The 17,494-nt window shown below is 32.2% G+C and overlaps 1 protein-coding gene across 2 annotated transcripts in view; it reads left to right on the top strand.

Annotated features, from left to right (window-relative positions):
• LOC110094040 (DNA repair protein REV1) overlaps positions 1 to 13,767 on the top strand; it is a 70,513-nt gene extending 56,746 nt beyond the window's left edge. The window contains exons 21-22 of one of the 2 annotated variants that reach the window (XM_028691766.1): positions 8,964 to 9,024; positions 12,612 to 13,767. In XM_028691766.1, coding sequence (XP_028547599.1) covers positions 8,964 to 9,024; positions 12,612 to 12,722 — 172 coding nt within the window. In that variant the 3' untranslated portion in view covers positions 12,723 to 13,767. The remainder of the gene's footprint in view (positions 1 to 8,963; positions 9,025 to 12,611) is intronic. The other variant, XM_028691764.1, reaches the window with a different exon arrangement.
• The last annotated feature ends 3,727 nt before the right edge of the window (positions 13,768 to 17,494 follow it).

Below are 17,494 nucleotides of genomic sequence, written 5' to 3'. Positions count from 1 at the left end.
TGCCTTACGACTCTTATTGGATATCATATTCGGGAAGAACTACTGATACATACACAATTTCTATTAAGTTGTTGACTTTGTTGAAGATCCTATTGTGAAAGAACTTGTGTCAAAAGATCAGAATAACCAACCCTAAAAGGAAGTAGGAGAGGTTAGTCTTGCTGATTTTTGCAATTAATCTACTATTTTGAAAGAAAATAATATATAATTTATGGCATTTATTTTATTGGGTGCTTTGAATGGCATGTTAATTTGAGAGGTATGAGAGGGAAAGCTTAATTTTATTGCATACAACTATCCCTATTTATAGACTATACAAGATGTCTTAACAAATAAATAAATAACTTCTAATTCATTCATAATTTCCTTAATACGATCCTTCCTAATTAACTACTCTTCTTTGGAAAGAACTCATCGGGAGAGTAATTCTGGCGGGATTGAGAGAGCTTCCCACGGATCATGCTTTGTGGCCATGGGATTTCTTTTAGGTTGAACGGCTATGATTTTAACACTCCCCCTCAAGCTAGGGAATATGGATCTGTCATTCCCAGCCTGCCAATCATTCTGAAAAAGACAGAGCTGTTCAACCCTTTGGTAAGGATATCAGCAAGTTGATCCTTTGATGATATATGGTTTATACATATTAGACCATTTTCTAATTTTTCTTTAATGAAATGTCTATCCACTTCTATATGCTTAGTCCTATCGTGTTGGACTCGATTGTGGGCTATGCTGATTGCTGAATTGTTGTCACAATGTAGCTTCATGGGATCATTCCACTTGATCCTTAGATCTTCTAGAATCATCTTGATCCATAGTAAGTCACATATTCTCAAGGTCATAGCTCTATATTCTGCTTCAACACTAGATCTTGCCACCACATTTTGTTTCTTTCTTCTCCACATAACTAAGTTCCCTCCAAGAAATGTGTAGTATCCAGAGGTAGATTTTCTATCTACTAGTGATCCCACATAATCAGCATCCGTGTATTTTTCTAGGGATATTACGGGATCTCTTCTAAAGAGAATCCCTTTCCCTGGGTTTTCTTTAAGGTAGTGCAGTATCCTGTCTACCACTTGCATATGAACCCGCTTTGGATTCTGTATAAACTAACTGAGCATGCTTACAGCAAATGCTATATCTGGTCTGGTGTGGGAGATGTAGATCAATTTTCATACAAGTCTCGGATAAGACCCTTTATCTACATCTAGATTTTCTTTTGCTTCCCCCAGTTTAAGATTTGGTTCTATTGGTGTTGGTGCTGGTATACAAGCTAAATTACCAATTTTTTTAGTTTAATGTATTTCTGTTGTGAAATGAAGATTCCTTTGCTGGAGTGAGCTACTTCAGTTCCGAGAAAGTATTTTAGTCTACCAAGTTCTTTGATGTCAAATTCATTCGTAAGACTTTTCCTTAAAATAACTTTCTCCTCTTTCTTATTTCTATTCAAGATAATATCATCCACATATAGTAATAATATTGTGACTCCCCCTAAGTATGAGTGTTTAAAAAATAATGTATGATCCCCTTGACTTTATTTATACCCATTAAGAAGCATGAATTTTGAGAATCTTTCAAACCAGGCCCTTGGTGATTGTTTGAGCCCATATGGAGTCTTTTTTAATATGCACACCCTGTTACCTTCAGATTTTTCCGTAAGCCTTGGTGGTATTTCCATAAATATCTCTTCTTCCAGATCCCCATGCAGGAATGCATTTTTCACATCCAATTGCTCCAGATGCCAGTTGTACTCGACTGCTAGTGAGAGTAGTATTCTGACAGTGTTCATCTTGGCTACAGGTGCAAAGGTTTCTTGGTAGTCAATGTCATATGTTTGAGTGTACCATTTTTCCACTAGTCTTGCTTTATATCTTTCTAATGTGCCATCAGCTTTGTACTTTACAGAGAGCAGCCATTTGTAGTCGGCCGGATTTTCACATATCGGTAGATTGATGATCTCCCATGTATTGTTCTTTTCTAGGGCCTCCATTTCATCAATCATGACATTTTTCTAATTTTCATCAGATAAGACCTCAAAAATATCTTTAGGAATTTGGATATCTTCTAGTATAACTAAGTAATTTTCGTGTGAGGATGAGAAGTTATTGAAGGATATAGAGTTGGTTATATGGTATTAGGGAGGTGGTGAGCTTATCTTATTTCCAGGAGATGGTTCAATTCTTGGATCTGCTTTATAGTACAATCTGAATTTCTGAGCCTGGAGTATACCTTCCCAAATATAATGACAGATTTATCTTTTGTTTTCTTATCATGGTTTTCTGGTGGATTGGTTTGAAGTGGTGCAGGAAGGTCAAGAGGCACTAGTTCATTTTTCTTATCTTCCTCAAGTGCAGTTTCACCCTGAAGATGAGGCTTGAAAAAATAAGAATTTTGTTCATCACAGGTAATGTCAATAGAGATAAGGGTTTTTCTTGTAGGTAGATAATAATACTTGTAATCTTTTTGGGCGGCTGAATAGCCAAGAAAGATGCATTTGAGTGCTCTTTGATCTAGTTTTTCTCTATTTTGGCTGTGTACTTAAAAGTAATGGATAAAAAAGCATCTAAATATACTTGAACATATATGAAAGACTAATAGCTTGATCAATACAAACATTTTCTTAGGTGTTTAGTAGATTTTAGAATTGGACCTTGCAAACTTAGTATAAAGAGTTGAATATTTGAATAAGTCTCAAGATAAAAAACCAAGCCTTAATATAGATCTTAGAAAATATTATGACCATTTAATAGTTTTGATTTTAAATAAAAATTAAAATTCATATGCGTATGTTTTGCATAATAAGAATATTTAAAAAAATAAAAGGAAATGCCATGCATGCAATAACGGCAACAACAAGCCTTTATTCCACTATATGTGGTTGGCTTCCATTTTGTCCTGTTAAGAGTCAAATTCTCATCTAAATCTAATAAAGCAAGGTCATTTCTAATATTTTCTAACCAAGTCTTTTTAGGTAGACTACCTTTCTTAACATAAGTCAAATCTAATACATCTATTTTTCTAATTGGGTCATCAGAAGGCCGCCATTTTATGTGACCAAAACATCTAAGGCAACTCTCTCTAATCTTATCTTCCACTGAAGCTAATCCAACCTTTTCAAGTATATGCTCATTTCATATCCTGTCTCTAAAATTAAAGTCACTCATCCACCTGTGCATACTCATCTTTGCAACACTTAACTTAATATTATGCTTCTCTTTTAATGTCCAATATTCAACACCATAAAGCATTGCAGGTCTCACTACAATCTTATAGAATTTTCTCTTAAGTTTGAGAGGGACTTTTCTATACCAGTAGAAGTAAAAAATTAGTAAGAATCAATTTTTACATGTAGAAGAGCAAGAACGAAACTTTTATCTGGTGCGAGATTTTCTGTTAATGGCTTATGGTGGGTGAATTGGTATTTTAAAAAAGTCTTTTGCTTAAGATAAAAAAGTGAAATGTGGAAAGTGATTTAAAAGAATAAACTATTTAAACAAAACCACATGCAAATATTATTATTTTTTTAGTCTTAAGCAAAATAGTACACTACGAACAACTTGATTCTCATTCACATAATAATTGTTTATGTTTCGTTATTTTTTTAGATATTTGAACAAGCTTGAGCAATTTTTTTTTTAGTTCATGAGCAAGCTTGATCATTGACCTACTTATTTATGTCTTTGAATATATTTATTTGTTGTTGAATAATTAGCTTGATAAGACTGGATTAAATGCTTTGTTAATGATGCTTTGTTTATAAAATGACTTATTCTGTATTCTTATATTTTTTATATCTCATGCACTTTAGAAACTATATATATCATCGTGTGTATAAATATAAATATTCTTGTATAAGTATGACTTATTAAGTAAATAGTTTGAGAGAGATTAAAAATCTAGTTTTATCATTCAGAAAATGTTTAAAATAATATTTAGCAAACTTTGTCGATTGTGATGAATTGTTTTATAATAGATTATGACCACATTTATTTTTAATAGTTGCATTGTATACATTTAGTTAGGGTCTATTAAGGCTCAATTATGGTTTAAACTCAACAATAGAATTAATTAAAGAGCTTTAACAAGTTGTTAAAACTCATAGCATGTTCATGCTCAGCTTGAATTTGATAAGATGAAACATGTGAACGTTTGGAACAAGAAAATACTTGGCCTGACTTGGGTCATTTACTATCATATACATATAAAGGACATTCATGGTAAAGTAACTTAGTGTATGTTTTTTGTAAATATCGTTGTTGTAATTGATGAGACTTCTATTGAAATAGGTGAAAATTTTAATAAATGTTAAGAAGATAAAGGGCTTAGAATTAGCAAAACAAAAATTGAATACTTGATATGCAATTTTTGTGCATGTATTATTGATGTTCTCAATTAATGTTACTTAATAGATAAATTGGATGGATGGTGTGATAGGTTCTAATATTTTGATCTATTACACAAAAAAACTATGAAATAAATGAGGTTTTAACATATGGATCTATTGTTGGGTGTTTACAATGGTCGATTTCTTCGTATTTATTGTGGCAAGGGAATATCATGGAACCATGGCAATTTCTTATAGATATAATTAGTTTGGTTATGATGTTTTTTATTTCATTATTGGGTGTTGAAGAAATCGTAGGCAAGTTGAATGCGACAAGAATGAGAATGCTTAGATAGAATGGTAGCAAAATTGGTTTGGATACATTGAAACGTGATTCCATTGGAGGGCAATAGATGTAGCATTTATTGAAGATAAGATAATGGAAAATAGATTTGGGTGTTTTTAATGGGCATGAAGAATAGAATATGCTCCAATATGACTAATAATAAAATTAATGTTGAAGGATTAACAGAGAAAGGTGATATTGATAAAATTCAAAAAGTTTGTGTAAATAGGTATAGCACCTTATACAACACTCAAAAGTCAAAACGAACAAATAGAGCATGATGATTCATAATACTAATCCCAAATAGTTTGGATTTTTCTAAGGCTAATTATGATGATAAAGTAAACATGCATGTTATTGTCATTTGCTTGGAGACTCTCTGCCTCTGGACCTTATTTCTTTTTTTTTCTGTATTTTAAATTGATTGTTTTATCTTTTCTTCTTTAATGAATCTAGTATTGGATGATAACCATGTTTTAGTCTCTAGGAATAGATGGCTTGATCCTATAACTTGGAAAGTTTTACAAATTGAAATGTAGGCTAGCATTGTCATGGTTGCATTGTTTAGTCTGCTGATGGGAATTTCTCATCTACGTATGCCTTTTAGGAGAAATGATACATTGCGCTTGGTAACATGGGCCATTGTTATTTTATAATGTTTAGGACTTACTGTTTTCGTGTGCACATGGGCATGCTATTTGTTAATCAATTGCTTATGAATTTGTCTTACTACAGAAGGGGGTGATGATACTATAGTCCGTCAGTTTCTAAGCAAACAAATCTCTAAAGTAACTAAATCGAGCAATCAACCCAATATAATCCAAATGCTGAAATCAACCTAAAGGCATAGTTGTCAATTGCTTAGTCAGGTTAATCAAGATTAATTTTACAAATATTCTATTTTTTGCACATACAAAGTTAAAAAGAAGCTTTGCCAATACATTGAAGCCATTTTGGGGCTTACAAGACCACTCCAAGGAGGAAAGAGTCTAATCAATCCTTGGTAAGTCAAATGGATATTTTTGGAATCAAATAAACCGATTTCTGTCTAGGTTAATCCCCAAATAAATCCGATTTGTCAAACCAGGGAAGTTCAAACCTGGTAGAACTGAGTTCTTCTTAGATCACCTGAAGGATTATGCCAGATTGTCACTTAATTCCACTTTGAACTATTAGTATCCAGCCAATCTAATTTTTTTGCAAAGTAGCTTTATTGAACCAATATATATTGTTTATCCATTCCACAATGTAGTTAGATCTTCATCAAACCAATTTGTGACAAATGTTAGAATTTTAAGAACACACTTTTGAACCATAAGGATTAGACTAGTATTTGACTTTGGACGATCAAGTTTTAGTGTTATTAATGCAACTTGGATGAGATGCACAAAGAAAATCTTCAGCTTTTAACTTAAAAAAAGAAAGTTTACTTTTAATATAATATGCTTTTTTTATTGTAAATGATAATTTCATAAGCATCAAAATTCAAAATTTCACAAGAAAATAGTGAGCAAGCATAATTTTTCAGTAACGACCAATAAATTATGAAAAGGAAATCTATTGTGTACAACAACAACAACATCAAGCCTTTATTCCACTGTGAGTTCTTTTTCTTCATTTTATCTTATTAAGAGTCAAATTCTCATTTAATTCTAATAAAAAATGTCATTTCTAATGTTTTCTAACCAACTCTTTTTAGGTTTACCTCTATTTTTCTTAACGTAAACCAAATCTAATACATCTAATTTCCTACCCCGGTCATCGAAAGGCCGCCATTTATGTGACCAAACCATCTAAGGCGACTCTCTCTAATCATATCTTCCACGGGAGCTACTCCAATATTTTTATGTATTTGCTCATTTCATATCCTATCTCTAAGAGTAAAGCTACTCATCCACCTAAGCATCCTTATCTCTGTAACACTTAATATTATTCTTCTCTTTTAATGGTCAATATTCTGCACCATAAAAAGCATTGTTGGTTTCAACATCTTCTTATAGAATTTTCCCGTTAAGTTTGAGGGTACTTTTCTATCACACAACAAACCTAATGCGTGATACATACAAAAGAATAATCATACGTACAAATCAATGAGTAATCAATTTAAACTAAGAAAAGTTATAGGCATTGTAAATTGTAGACATATGAGCTATTCCCCGCTTGTGCCAACGGACATATATTGGCTAAGTGAGAGTTTAGGTTTAAGACAAGCTACTGCTACTATGGCTTCTAAGATGGCGATGCATAGTGTTTATCCTTTAATTCAAAAGTCATATCTCTGATCCTTGATGAGGATGGTATTCAAATGCTATGAATGCTATGATCTTCCATGACATCAATGACAACATGCTAGTGTAACGCTACAGTCTATGCCAAGGAAATAATTTATACTTCAAATGTCATGTTTATGTGTAGATCCTTACAATATTCAATGATTACCATGCATATGTTTCTATTCCTATTTTAACATTATTTAGAATTGTTATATGCTCACAATTATATACTTATATGCAACTCACTTTTAGTTGATGAATATTTCCAAGAAAGCATCTGAAGTAGATCTTTTGTAGAGAAGGATTGTATTCAACTAAAGAGCAGTTCAATTAGGTACATGTGTGACTATGATAGATGTACAGTTTTGATAATATTCATGATGCTGTGGTCAGTGGGATTCATAGAATTGAGATGTTTGTATGGATGAATATTGTAATCAAGATCATATGAAAATGCATATTATACACTCTACAATTCTCTATCTTTCAGTTATTTGAATGAGATAGAGGATTAACAACATGTTAATAATTTGGGTGATATTTTGGATGCTTATACATTATTATCAACTATCATATAAAGCGTTTGTAATGTATGTATATGAAGCTAAGAATTGTATAAATTCGATTATTTTGTCATTATGTATGTAAATGTTTTGATAACATTAAACCTAACCATTCTGTCATGCTCATTTGTTCATTCTTTGATTTATTCTAAACTCTTAAGCCAAACCATGACGCAAAGAACTAGAACAAAGGGTATGAGAGCAAGGATAGAGAGAAATGAAGGCGACTACTGCGAGCCTTACTATGAATGTAAGGAGGTACAATACTGGGAACAAAATAGAGGGGGATATATTGCAGCAGAAGCATGGAACAATAACGTGAAATAGTGGAAGAAATAGGGAGAAACAACAGGAAATAGTGGCAAACTAATGGAACAATTGGAATAGGGACAATTACTGGTAATAAAGATATAAAATGGGTAGCATTGGAGTTTAACTGTACTGGTGGTGATTCAGTGACAGGGTAAAGAAACCGGAAGGAACTAGCGCATAGTAGGTTAGTAAAATTTTGTAAGATGAAATGATTGTTTGACAGCGGGTCTCTTTCTAATTCTCATTGCAACAATGTTAAATTAAATATGAATTTCTAAATCTGTTGACTTGGAATTCGACGGACCTATTTGAAATCATATGGTAATGACCTAAATCTAATAGAAGACTCGGAATATTAAAGAGCACAATTTGTTCATGTATTAACATTCATCGTATTTAAGTTTTAACAAACTAAAAGAAAACTAAGCACAATGGTTAGTGCTCCTCACTTTCTGTGCTTTTGATGAATGTATAATTTCAGATTTCCATCAGAAACATTAAGCTAGTGAAGTTCATAGTTGGCTTGATTTAAAACCCCGGAATCATGAATGTCTCTATGTTGGACTTTGTATGCAAAGACATATGCAAGCTTTGATAGTCATGCCTACAAATAATGTGAAATTTTGCCAGTACTTGAGATTGCCTTGAAAACTGTGTATATGTTTGATGTTATTATGAAGTCATGGATATGCATGCGACATCCAAATTGGCCAATTATAAGTAGCAGGGCATAAGGCTAAGGCCATATTCTTAGGATACAAACAACCTTCTACAAGTTAAGGTCTGCTTGATTGTTTATCTAGGCGCAACTCCCTCAGTGGGCTATGAAGCTACTCATTTTACCAGAGTGCCTCTTGTGCCAGACCATGTTTTCTCTAGAAACAACAGTATAACGATATGAGAACATTTCAAGTGCTAATTTTGTTCTTGGATTTTCTTAGATATGCTTCATCTTGGCTAGTTTGGTTGAATGCTAATCTCTATTATGCCAGTGATTACTAGATATGTACTCTCTCAATGTATTTTCATACATTGTACTGCTAAAAAAAGTTATACTGGTATATTTGCTTGAAGAAATTTGGTTTCTAATGCTAATATGAAAGTAGAGTTTAAGTTACCATTTTCTAAATATGTTATTACCACAGGTTAACAACGATGTCAAATTTCTTTTCGGAAGTCTACAGCGCTTTTCTTCCTCCACTTCAGGTAATGCTTTGAAATCCTTTATTCATTTGTTGCGTTGAAGCATTTTTGGCAAAGGGGTAGGACTTGTTATGTGTTATCAGAGTGTATCTAGTCTTTTTTACATCCTACTGGGTTTTAGCTTTTATGAGTGTTTCTTTAGTAAAAGAAAACATGAATGCGGTATGTGTTTTTCCAAACTATAAAGTTTTGGTTATATTAAGCAGAGAAGTTTTGCAAACACTTCTAATTTCTTATGGGCAAAAAAAAAATGCTCAAGTATTCTCCTCTCTGCATTAAATCATATTTTCATTGTTTTTATTTCAATTCTTATTTGATTTACCCGTGTATCATTTTTTGCACTTGTATTCAGAACATTATTATGATCTAGCATATTAAATCTAAGAAAATAGTATGTTATATGCTTTAATACTGGTGGAAAACTCATTTCAGTCAGAAGGTATTGCATATAACTAATTATTTTGTTATATTGCATATTGTGCTTTTGTTTTTAGTTAAATTCCTTGAGAATCATGCTATATTTAGACTCCAATCATCGGAAAGACTAATGTTTTCTTCCATGATGGCATTAGGGGAAGTTTCTTTAAAATTTCTCATTGGATCTGTTCTCTTCTGTTAGATGATGTGAACTTTCCCCTGGAGAAAAAATGATTATGGTAGATAGTTGATCAAACTTATAAAGCCATGAAGATAACATGTTCATGATTAGTTAAACTTAAATAAGTTTGAATGTTAAGCTATTTTAGTTTTGATGGTTTTAACTCTCCATAGCTTACAGTAAAGCATTTTTCTAGCTATTTACTAGTCAATCTTACGATCACAATTCACCAGCTCATTATTGATTGTTACTTGGGACGACTTCTTTCCTAGCAGTTTTAACTAGGAAAATCCTAATTTTGTTGAAGACACATGATGTGAAGAAGATGTAAGGCTCTCTAGGATGCAAAGACACATATACGGGGACATGAATACAAGACACATCTATTATTAAAAATATAGGATTCTGACATGCATTGGACTTGACATTACAATTTTTGTGTATTGTAAGTAAAAAATAATTCATATAAATTAAATGAATAAATAGAATAAATTTATAGAGTTATATGGTAGTGATCATCATTTTTTATTGCAAAATCCACATAAAAATATATATTAAATATTAAATAGCACAACTTAAACAAATGATAGACAACATCATAGCATGAAAATTGTAAGTGTTATTTAAATTTTTTTTTTTTTAAATAATGTTTCATTATGTGATAAATTTATAGAGTTATATAGTTAAAGATTATTTATTTGGAGAATTCGTCTCCATTCCCTTTAATTATTTGGAGGACCTCAGGTTTCGACAAAAGAGTAGAGAATGTTAGTCATCAGGTTGTTGTGCTTCGGGGTTAGTTTTGGCGTCAAGAGGAGAAAGAATGTTAGTCGTCAGACTTTGTATTGTATCTTTGACATTCAGATTCTCTTAGGAAATAAGCATGCGAGAGTCGAGCTTTGGAAGTTGGTGGCTAGATTCGTTGATTCGACAATATCGACCCGAAGCTTAACTAATCATGCAAGAAAGTAAAAAGTCGGACCGGAAGATTTGCTTAAGAATTGCTGGAGAGGGAAATGAAAAATAGAAAAAGTGAAATTTTTTTATTAAATTTTATTTTAGTTTTTAGAATGCGTGTCGAACATGTGCGTTTGATTTTTTTTTTTTAATCAGATACGTGACAATCGTGTTTGAACACGTATCGGGTGCGTGTCTGTAATCGACGTGTGTTGGATGCTACATACCTCCTTAAGATAAAGTGTTGGTGCATCATATCCCTCAAGAGGGACAAGATAGGTTAATAAATCAATTTGATTTGAATAATTTTGGTTGTCTTCTACACATCTATGCACTTTTTTTTTCTTTTAAATTATTTCTTTAGATTTGGATATGACTAATTAAGTTGTTTTGTTCAAACTTGAGCAGATTGCAAAACATAGTGCGTTGGTCCAATCCATCTTGGTTAGTTTTTAATTAATTTGGGTTAAATCATGTATGCTGAAAATTCATTTAATCAAATCAAAATATTTGAAAATCAATCTATTTTCTAGATATAGCTGGGAGAGCTAGAATGTTTTGAATTCTTATCTTTGTCTAAAACTTTTTTCTCTATTTATGCTGCATTAATTGTAAAAAAAGCCCGGGGTTATAGAAGGAAGAGATGAAATTTTACCAATGATAGAGGCTTCATCATTAATGGATGCTCGCTTTGAAATAAAATATGACAGATCAAACTCAACCTCTCCAAATAGGCCTTGCCTACACTCTAACAGTTTTTTGAATTGCGAAGCTTTGATGGGTTTTGGCCTTTTCAAAATCATCAGCCTTTCTAAATTAAAGATCCATGGAGAATAATTTAGTTTATTAAGTTGTCTCCAAAAAATCGTGAAGTTGTTTTTATTCAACATTAAGATGGGAACTGAAGAGATGACAAATTTCAGAAAGATAGATTTGAGGTAATGTACAAGTCTAGGGAATGGGTCTATTGGCTTCCTTTTCAATAATCAGGTTATAAAAAAAAGTTTTTCATCTAGAAGATCAGGAATATATCTACAGGGTTGGGACTTTTTTTTGTATAATAATTTTGGCCATCGCTAGAAAGATGGAGGTAGATCTAAATTAATTTGGCTAGAAAATATTAAAAATGGATATTTTTTATTAGATTTAAATGAGAATTTGACTCTTAAGTAGATAAAATGGAGAAAAAAGATTCACTTAGCCAACCACGTAGTAGGATAAAAGCTTCTTGTTGTAAAAAATTTTGGCCATCATGATGAACATGTGACGTGAAGGTTAATTCTTAGCAGGGTATACAAGTTTTGAAAGAAGACAAATTCTAGGAATCCAAAAGAGCCACATCTCATGGTGTAATTTTATTTTTGCTGATTCCTGAAAAGGAGGGTTACAAGAGGGATTATCAACCAATGTTTAAAATTGCGTATTCGGGTATTGAGGCGTTTTTCATTCGTGAGGCGAGGCGTAAGCTTTAAGGCGTTTTGAGGCGTAACCTACAAAATCAAAAGATTGCGTAAACATAAAATGATAAATTTTTTATATACCCCCCCCCCCCCCAATTAATGAAATTCATATGCTATCGTTGAAGGTCAGACTTGATACACAAGCTTCTTGAAGATTGATTGCAGAGATTAAATGTTGTTCATTTTCTATAATTCTTTTAAGTGGAAATGACAATTGCAAGAATGAAATTATCAAGTTTATATATCCTTTCAATGATTTAAAGCATTCTACCCTTAAGGGCCGTTTCAACGAGAGGAAAGGTCTCATATAGCCAAGAAAACTTAGTTTTGTTGTAAAATCATGCTAAGTAAAATACATTGAAGGCCAGTATGTGGGGTAACCAAAGGCTAGGACATTAGCTGAATTTGAAATAGTTTTGGCGTATGTTTACAAGTTTTTTTCTGTTCTAATTTGTCTTTAGTTTTATTAGCGATTATTTATGTAGTTTTTTAAGAGGCTTTTTTACAAGTTTAATACGCTTATATAAAAATTGATTTGGATATTTTAGTTTTAGTTTTAATTAATTCTGGTCTAGCCAAGTCGTGTCTGGTTATGCAAAAACTGGAAAATGATGCCATCATGTAAGCATTGGCGGAAACCAAACCAAAGTTTCAAGACTTGGTCAAGGATGAGACTAGAGTTTTAGGTGTGCAAGCAAGCTTCCAAATATAATATCTGCCTTGTCTTTTCTCCATCTTCCAATAGTATTACTAGCAAGTATGTATAGCCTTTTTCCAACCACTCTCCATCTTCTTGAAAACAGCAGTAGGGGATAAATCTGCGACTTTATTCCTTTCTCTGTGCAAGTATATACGTTGTTGTATTCGATGCCATATGTTTTTGCAATATATTTTGATATGATGACCATCCTTGCAATTTATGATAGTTTTATTTGTTTGTTGATCTATATATCCTTTATTGTTGCTTTTATTTCCATTTTTGTCAAGCATGCGCAAATCTTCAGGTATTCATGTTACACACAATTCAGTTTTTCACTTCAAATTCCTTCAATCTGCTTTTGTATCGTACAAACGTTTTCCTCTCCATAGATGTCCATTTGACAAAATGTTGCAAGTTTACCAGAAAAGAATTCTGCACATTTATTTTTGAAAGAATCCTTGTTTAGTCTACCTGAGAAATTCGCCACAACCCATTGCAATTGAGAGGTATAGGATTATCGCAGCTCTGAGATACTGTGACCCTCTAAAGCATTTTTTTAATCCTATTATGGATCTCCGGTGGTGAACTGAACAAATGCCCTTTTGATTGGTAATCTTGTCCATGCATTTTAGTCATCAATATGCAACGTTTTTTTATGAGTTAGTTGCTTTAAACATTAATTTGGTGATATTGATGCACTGCAATTAACTAGATAAGATCCAACATTTATGGATCATGAAATATGGTTTTAGTTTGCATATAAGATAAAGTTGTAAAACAAACTTTCAAAATAAAGGCCTAATGATTGCAGTTGAATATTTTTAGCTTTCTAAATTCTTTTTCTTCTTTAATGATTATTGATGAATTTTAGCTACTTGTGGAGTCACTTGAAGGTTCCTTGAAGCAGGGTAGATGAAAAAAATTTTGTTGGTGGGAAAACAAATTTACTATGTTAAATGTACACTCAATTTTCTCATTAAAAAAATGATACTGCTTTGAGGGACTTGTAGTTAATTATTCTGTTGAAAAATAATGATAATTATTAAAAACTTATTTTCAAAATCTATTTATAACGATCAGATTTTCTTTTTTTAATACTTCAAATAATTAATAGCTGAGATTAATTATTAAAAATTATAATTATTTGATATTAAAATTTTTTATATTAATAAAAAATCTTACTATTTTCTATATTTGATTATTATGATATTAATATTTTATATAAATATTTTTATTAATATCAATTATTATTATTATTATTGTAAAAATAAGAAATAAAAAATCAAATCAAAGAAAATATTTTTAATCAAAATATATCCTATAGATAACCACTTACCCATCTCTCTCTCTCTATCCTCATTCTCATATTTTACTACCTACGTCATTAATACTTCACAAGCTGCACAAAACATTTTTGCACTACCCCTCAAACGATGCTTGTTGCAGCTTTTGGTAGGTTGAGAAATTTTATAAAAGAATTTCTTTTAATAAATTATTTTTAGCTGGGCCAGTGAGGGTACCAGCCCCCTAGTGTCCCTACTGTACATCCGCCCATGATTCAAGTTATGTGTTTGATTGAATTATTCTTTTTTCCCCTCTCTTTCACCCTGGGCTTAATCAAAAAATGTTTTTGAGGTTGAAAATTTGTGATATGGTTTACATCAAGTTATTTGTATGAAATCAAGAATGAAATGGTTGAGAAAGGTAGATATTCCACTGCCACTGTTGAAGGATTCACCTAATGATGCATTTTTATTTTGTTATATTTTATATTTTATAGTCATCAATTTTCTTAATTTTTTTTAATATAAATTTGTGGTGATATTTAGTGTTTAGTTATTAAGGTTATGTATGCAGAGTTTGTTAGTCATGTTTTAAAATAAGGTGGGTTAACCAAGTATTTTTCTATTTCTGTTGTATTATATAAAGGATCAGCCTTAAGCCCATATCTTTTTGCTTTAGTCAATGGATGTTCTCACTAGAGATTTGCAAGAGGTTGTACCATGGTGTATGCTTTTTGCTGATGATATTCTTCTTGTTGATAAGATTAGAGAGGGAGTTGAAGGTAAACCTGAATTATGGAGGTCAACCTTAGAGTCTAAAGGTTTTCGTTTGATTAGATCTAAAACCAAATATATGGAGTGTAATTTTAGTAGTAATAGATCTAGTGGGGGGATTGTGAATTGTGACTTTGGACGATCAAGTCATTAAAGAGAGTACATGTTTTAGATATCTTGAGTCTATTATTCAGAGTGATGGTTAAATAGATGAGGATATTATTAGTGGAATTCAAGTTGGATGGTTGAAGTGGAGGAATGCATCGGGCTTGTTATGTCATAGAAAAGTCTCCCTCAAACTTAAGGGAAAATTCTATAAGATGGTGGTGAGACTTGCAATGCTTTATTGTTCAAAATGTTGGCCATTAAAAGGAAGCATTTTATTAAGTTAAGTGTTGCAGAGATGAGGATGTGAGGTGGATGAGTGACTTTACTCTTGGAGATAGGATATGGAACGAGCATTTACGTGAAAAAGTTGGTGTAGCTCCAGTTTAGAGATCGCCTTAGATGGTTTGGTCATATAAAATTACGGCCTTTTGATGACCCAGTTAGGATAGATGTGTTAGATTTGGCTTATGTTAAGAAGGTAGAGATACACCTAAAAAGATTTGGTAAAGAGATATTAGAAATGACATTTCTTTTATTAGATTTAAATGAAAATTTGAACTTTAACAGGACACAATAGAGAAAAATGATTCATGTAGTCAATCCGACATAGTAGGATAAAGGCTTGATTTTATTGTTGTTGTTGTTGATGATGATATTTAGTGTTTCAGACATCTTCTGAATTCGCCATAAAGCAGTAAATAAAAAGTCATAGCGCCAGGTTTCTAAATTAACATAACTATGCTAGGTGAGTTTGTGGGCTTTGTTTTGTTTTTGCATGTTTAGATTGATTCGATTGTATCAGCTGAGTTTGTTTGATGCGTTGCAATACTTAGTCACGTTCCTTGTAATTCTATTTTTTTACTATTTGGACATCAGAGATGTTACCTGTACTTTTGCCTTCCTCAATTGTCTTTTCATTTCCAACATAGGAACCTAATGCACTTCTATGATTGTTTATCATTGTTACTTCTATTTCTACTAGATTTCTGTTAATGAAACCTATGGAGGAACTCTACAGCTTCCTGGGCGTGGAGATTAGCTACGCATGCAAAGGGCAAAACAAGGTGATTGTTTCGATCAATAATTTTCATTGTCTGCACTTTTATCGTTTCTTCTTTTGTAACGGTTCCCTGTTAATGTTGCACATTTGCTCCTGTTTCTGCATTCTCTTTATCCATGTTCATCACCGATTTCTATTACACTTCATTTTTCTTTTTTTTTGCACTATGATTAATCGTAAATAACACGCATTCATGTTTATCATTCATGCTTTAATTGCTGCTACGTTTGTCATCTATAACTTAGCAGCAGATGTTAGCTAATCATGCTAAGGCCTAACTAGGTGATTGTTTCGATCCATATTTGCCAATTTGTGCTCTCCTATCTTTTCTAGAATTGTTTGTGCAATGAAAATTTTGAAAACTAATGGTTGAATCGTGAAGATTAATTACCTCATAATGTGTGGCTCAATCTAGTTGAAGATTTGGGTTCAGTTTTTCAATATTTTGGGCTATCAAATCTTATCCCCCTTTGAAAAAAATTATCTCTTTTTTTTTTTTTTTTGGCAAATCCAACTCGATTCTTCCCATTGTTCCACTTTACCTATCACAGAGAAATAAAAAGCAATCCCATAGAAGCTGATAACGAGCTGTTGTTTTTCTCAGTGCTGGTTCGTGTTGGTGGCAGACTTAAGGCTGTCAAGGCTTGGCTCAGGTTACCTAGATGGCTAGATCCATTTGATGTTAGACTAGCTGTGCGGTACTGTTGATGGTGGACGATCGCAATTGATTGATACAAAGTTCATTGGTGATAGTGGTCAAGGGTGTCAATGAGAAATCTTTAGAGGAAGCTTTCATGATCATGTTGGAGAGATTTTCACAAGCTAGGTTGCTTTTAGAAGTTAAACAATGAGTGATTGGTTTATATATACCTTTAATCTATTTTGAGGTGTTTTTCATGAAAGAATAAAGAAAGAAAAATGGGTTGAAAAACTAAACCGGTAGAAAAGTTTTTGTAATTGTTTTTAGTGAGGTGGAACCCTTATCTCCACTCATTTCCCTATTTAAACCAACCCACTAACCCCAAAAAAAAAGTACAATCCAGTAGAAGCTTATTATGAGATATTTTTCTCGAGTTTATTCTTATGTGGTGGCAACCATCAATCAGAAGCTAGCAGGGCCGGTGGTGGGTGTTGGTGGCAAGCTCGATATTGTTGAAGCTCGGCTTGAGTTTTGATATTTATCTAGGGTTAGTCTTCTTTCTAGGCGTTATCAATCGAGGGGAGATTGAGGTTGATTGACTAAAAGGTTGTTGGCAACAATGGTCAAAATTGGTTACTGTAGAAAATCTAGAATTGGAGGGATCTTTCTTGGGTTGAGTTGCTTTTGGGAGATAAACATTGAGTGATTGAATTTTTTTTCATTGTGCGTGTAGATATAATAACTATAAGAACAATAATAATAATAATAATAAATCATTGGAAATAATGTGAGAAGAATAAAAATAACAAAAAAATAGAAAGAGAAGATAGAAGAAAGAGAACATGGGAAAGAGAATATTGAGTGTTATATTTTGTATTTGTTTTTTATATGGA

Source organism: Dendrobium catenatum, unplaced genomic scaffold (assembly GCF_001605985.2).
Source record: "Dendrobium catenatum unplaced genomic scaffold, ASM160598v2 fragScaff_scaffold_156, whole genome shotgun sequence".
Classification (NCBI taxonomy): Eukaryota; Viridiplantae; Streptophyta; class Magnoliopsida; order Asparagales; family Orchidaceae; genus Dendrobium; species Dendrobium catenatum.
This window is presented reverse-complemented; position numbering and strand designations above follow the sequence as displayed.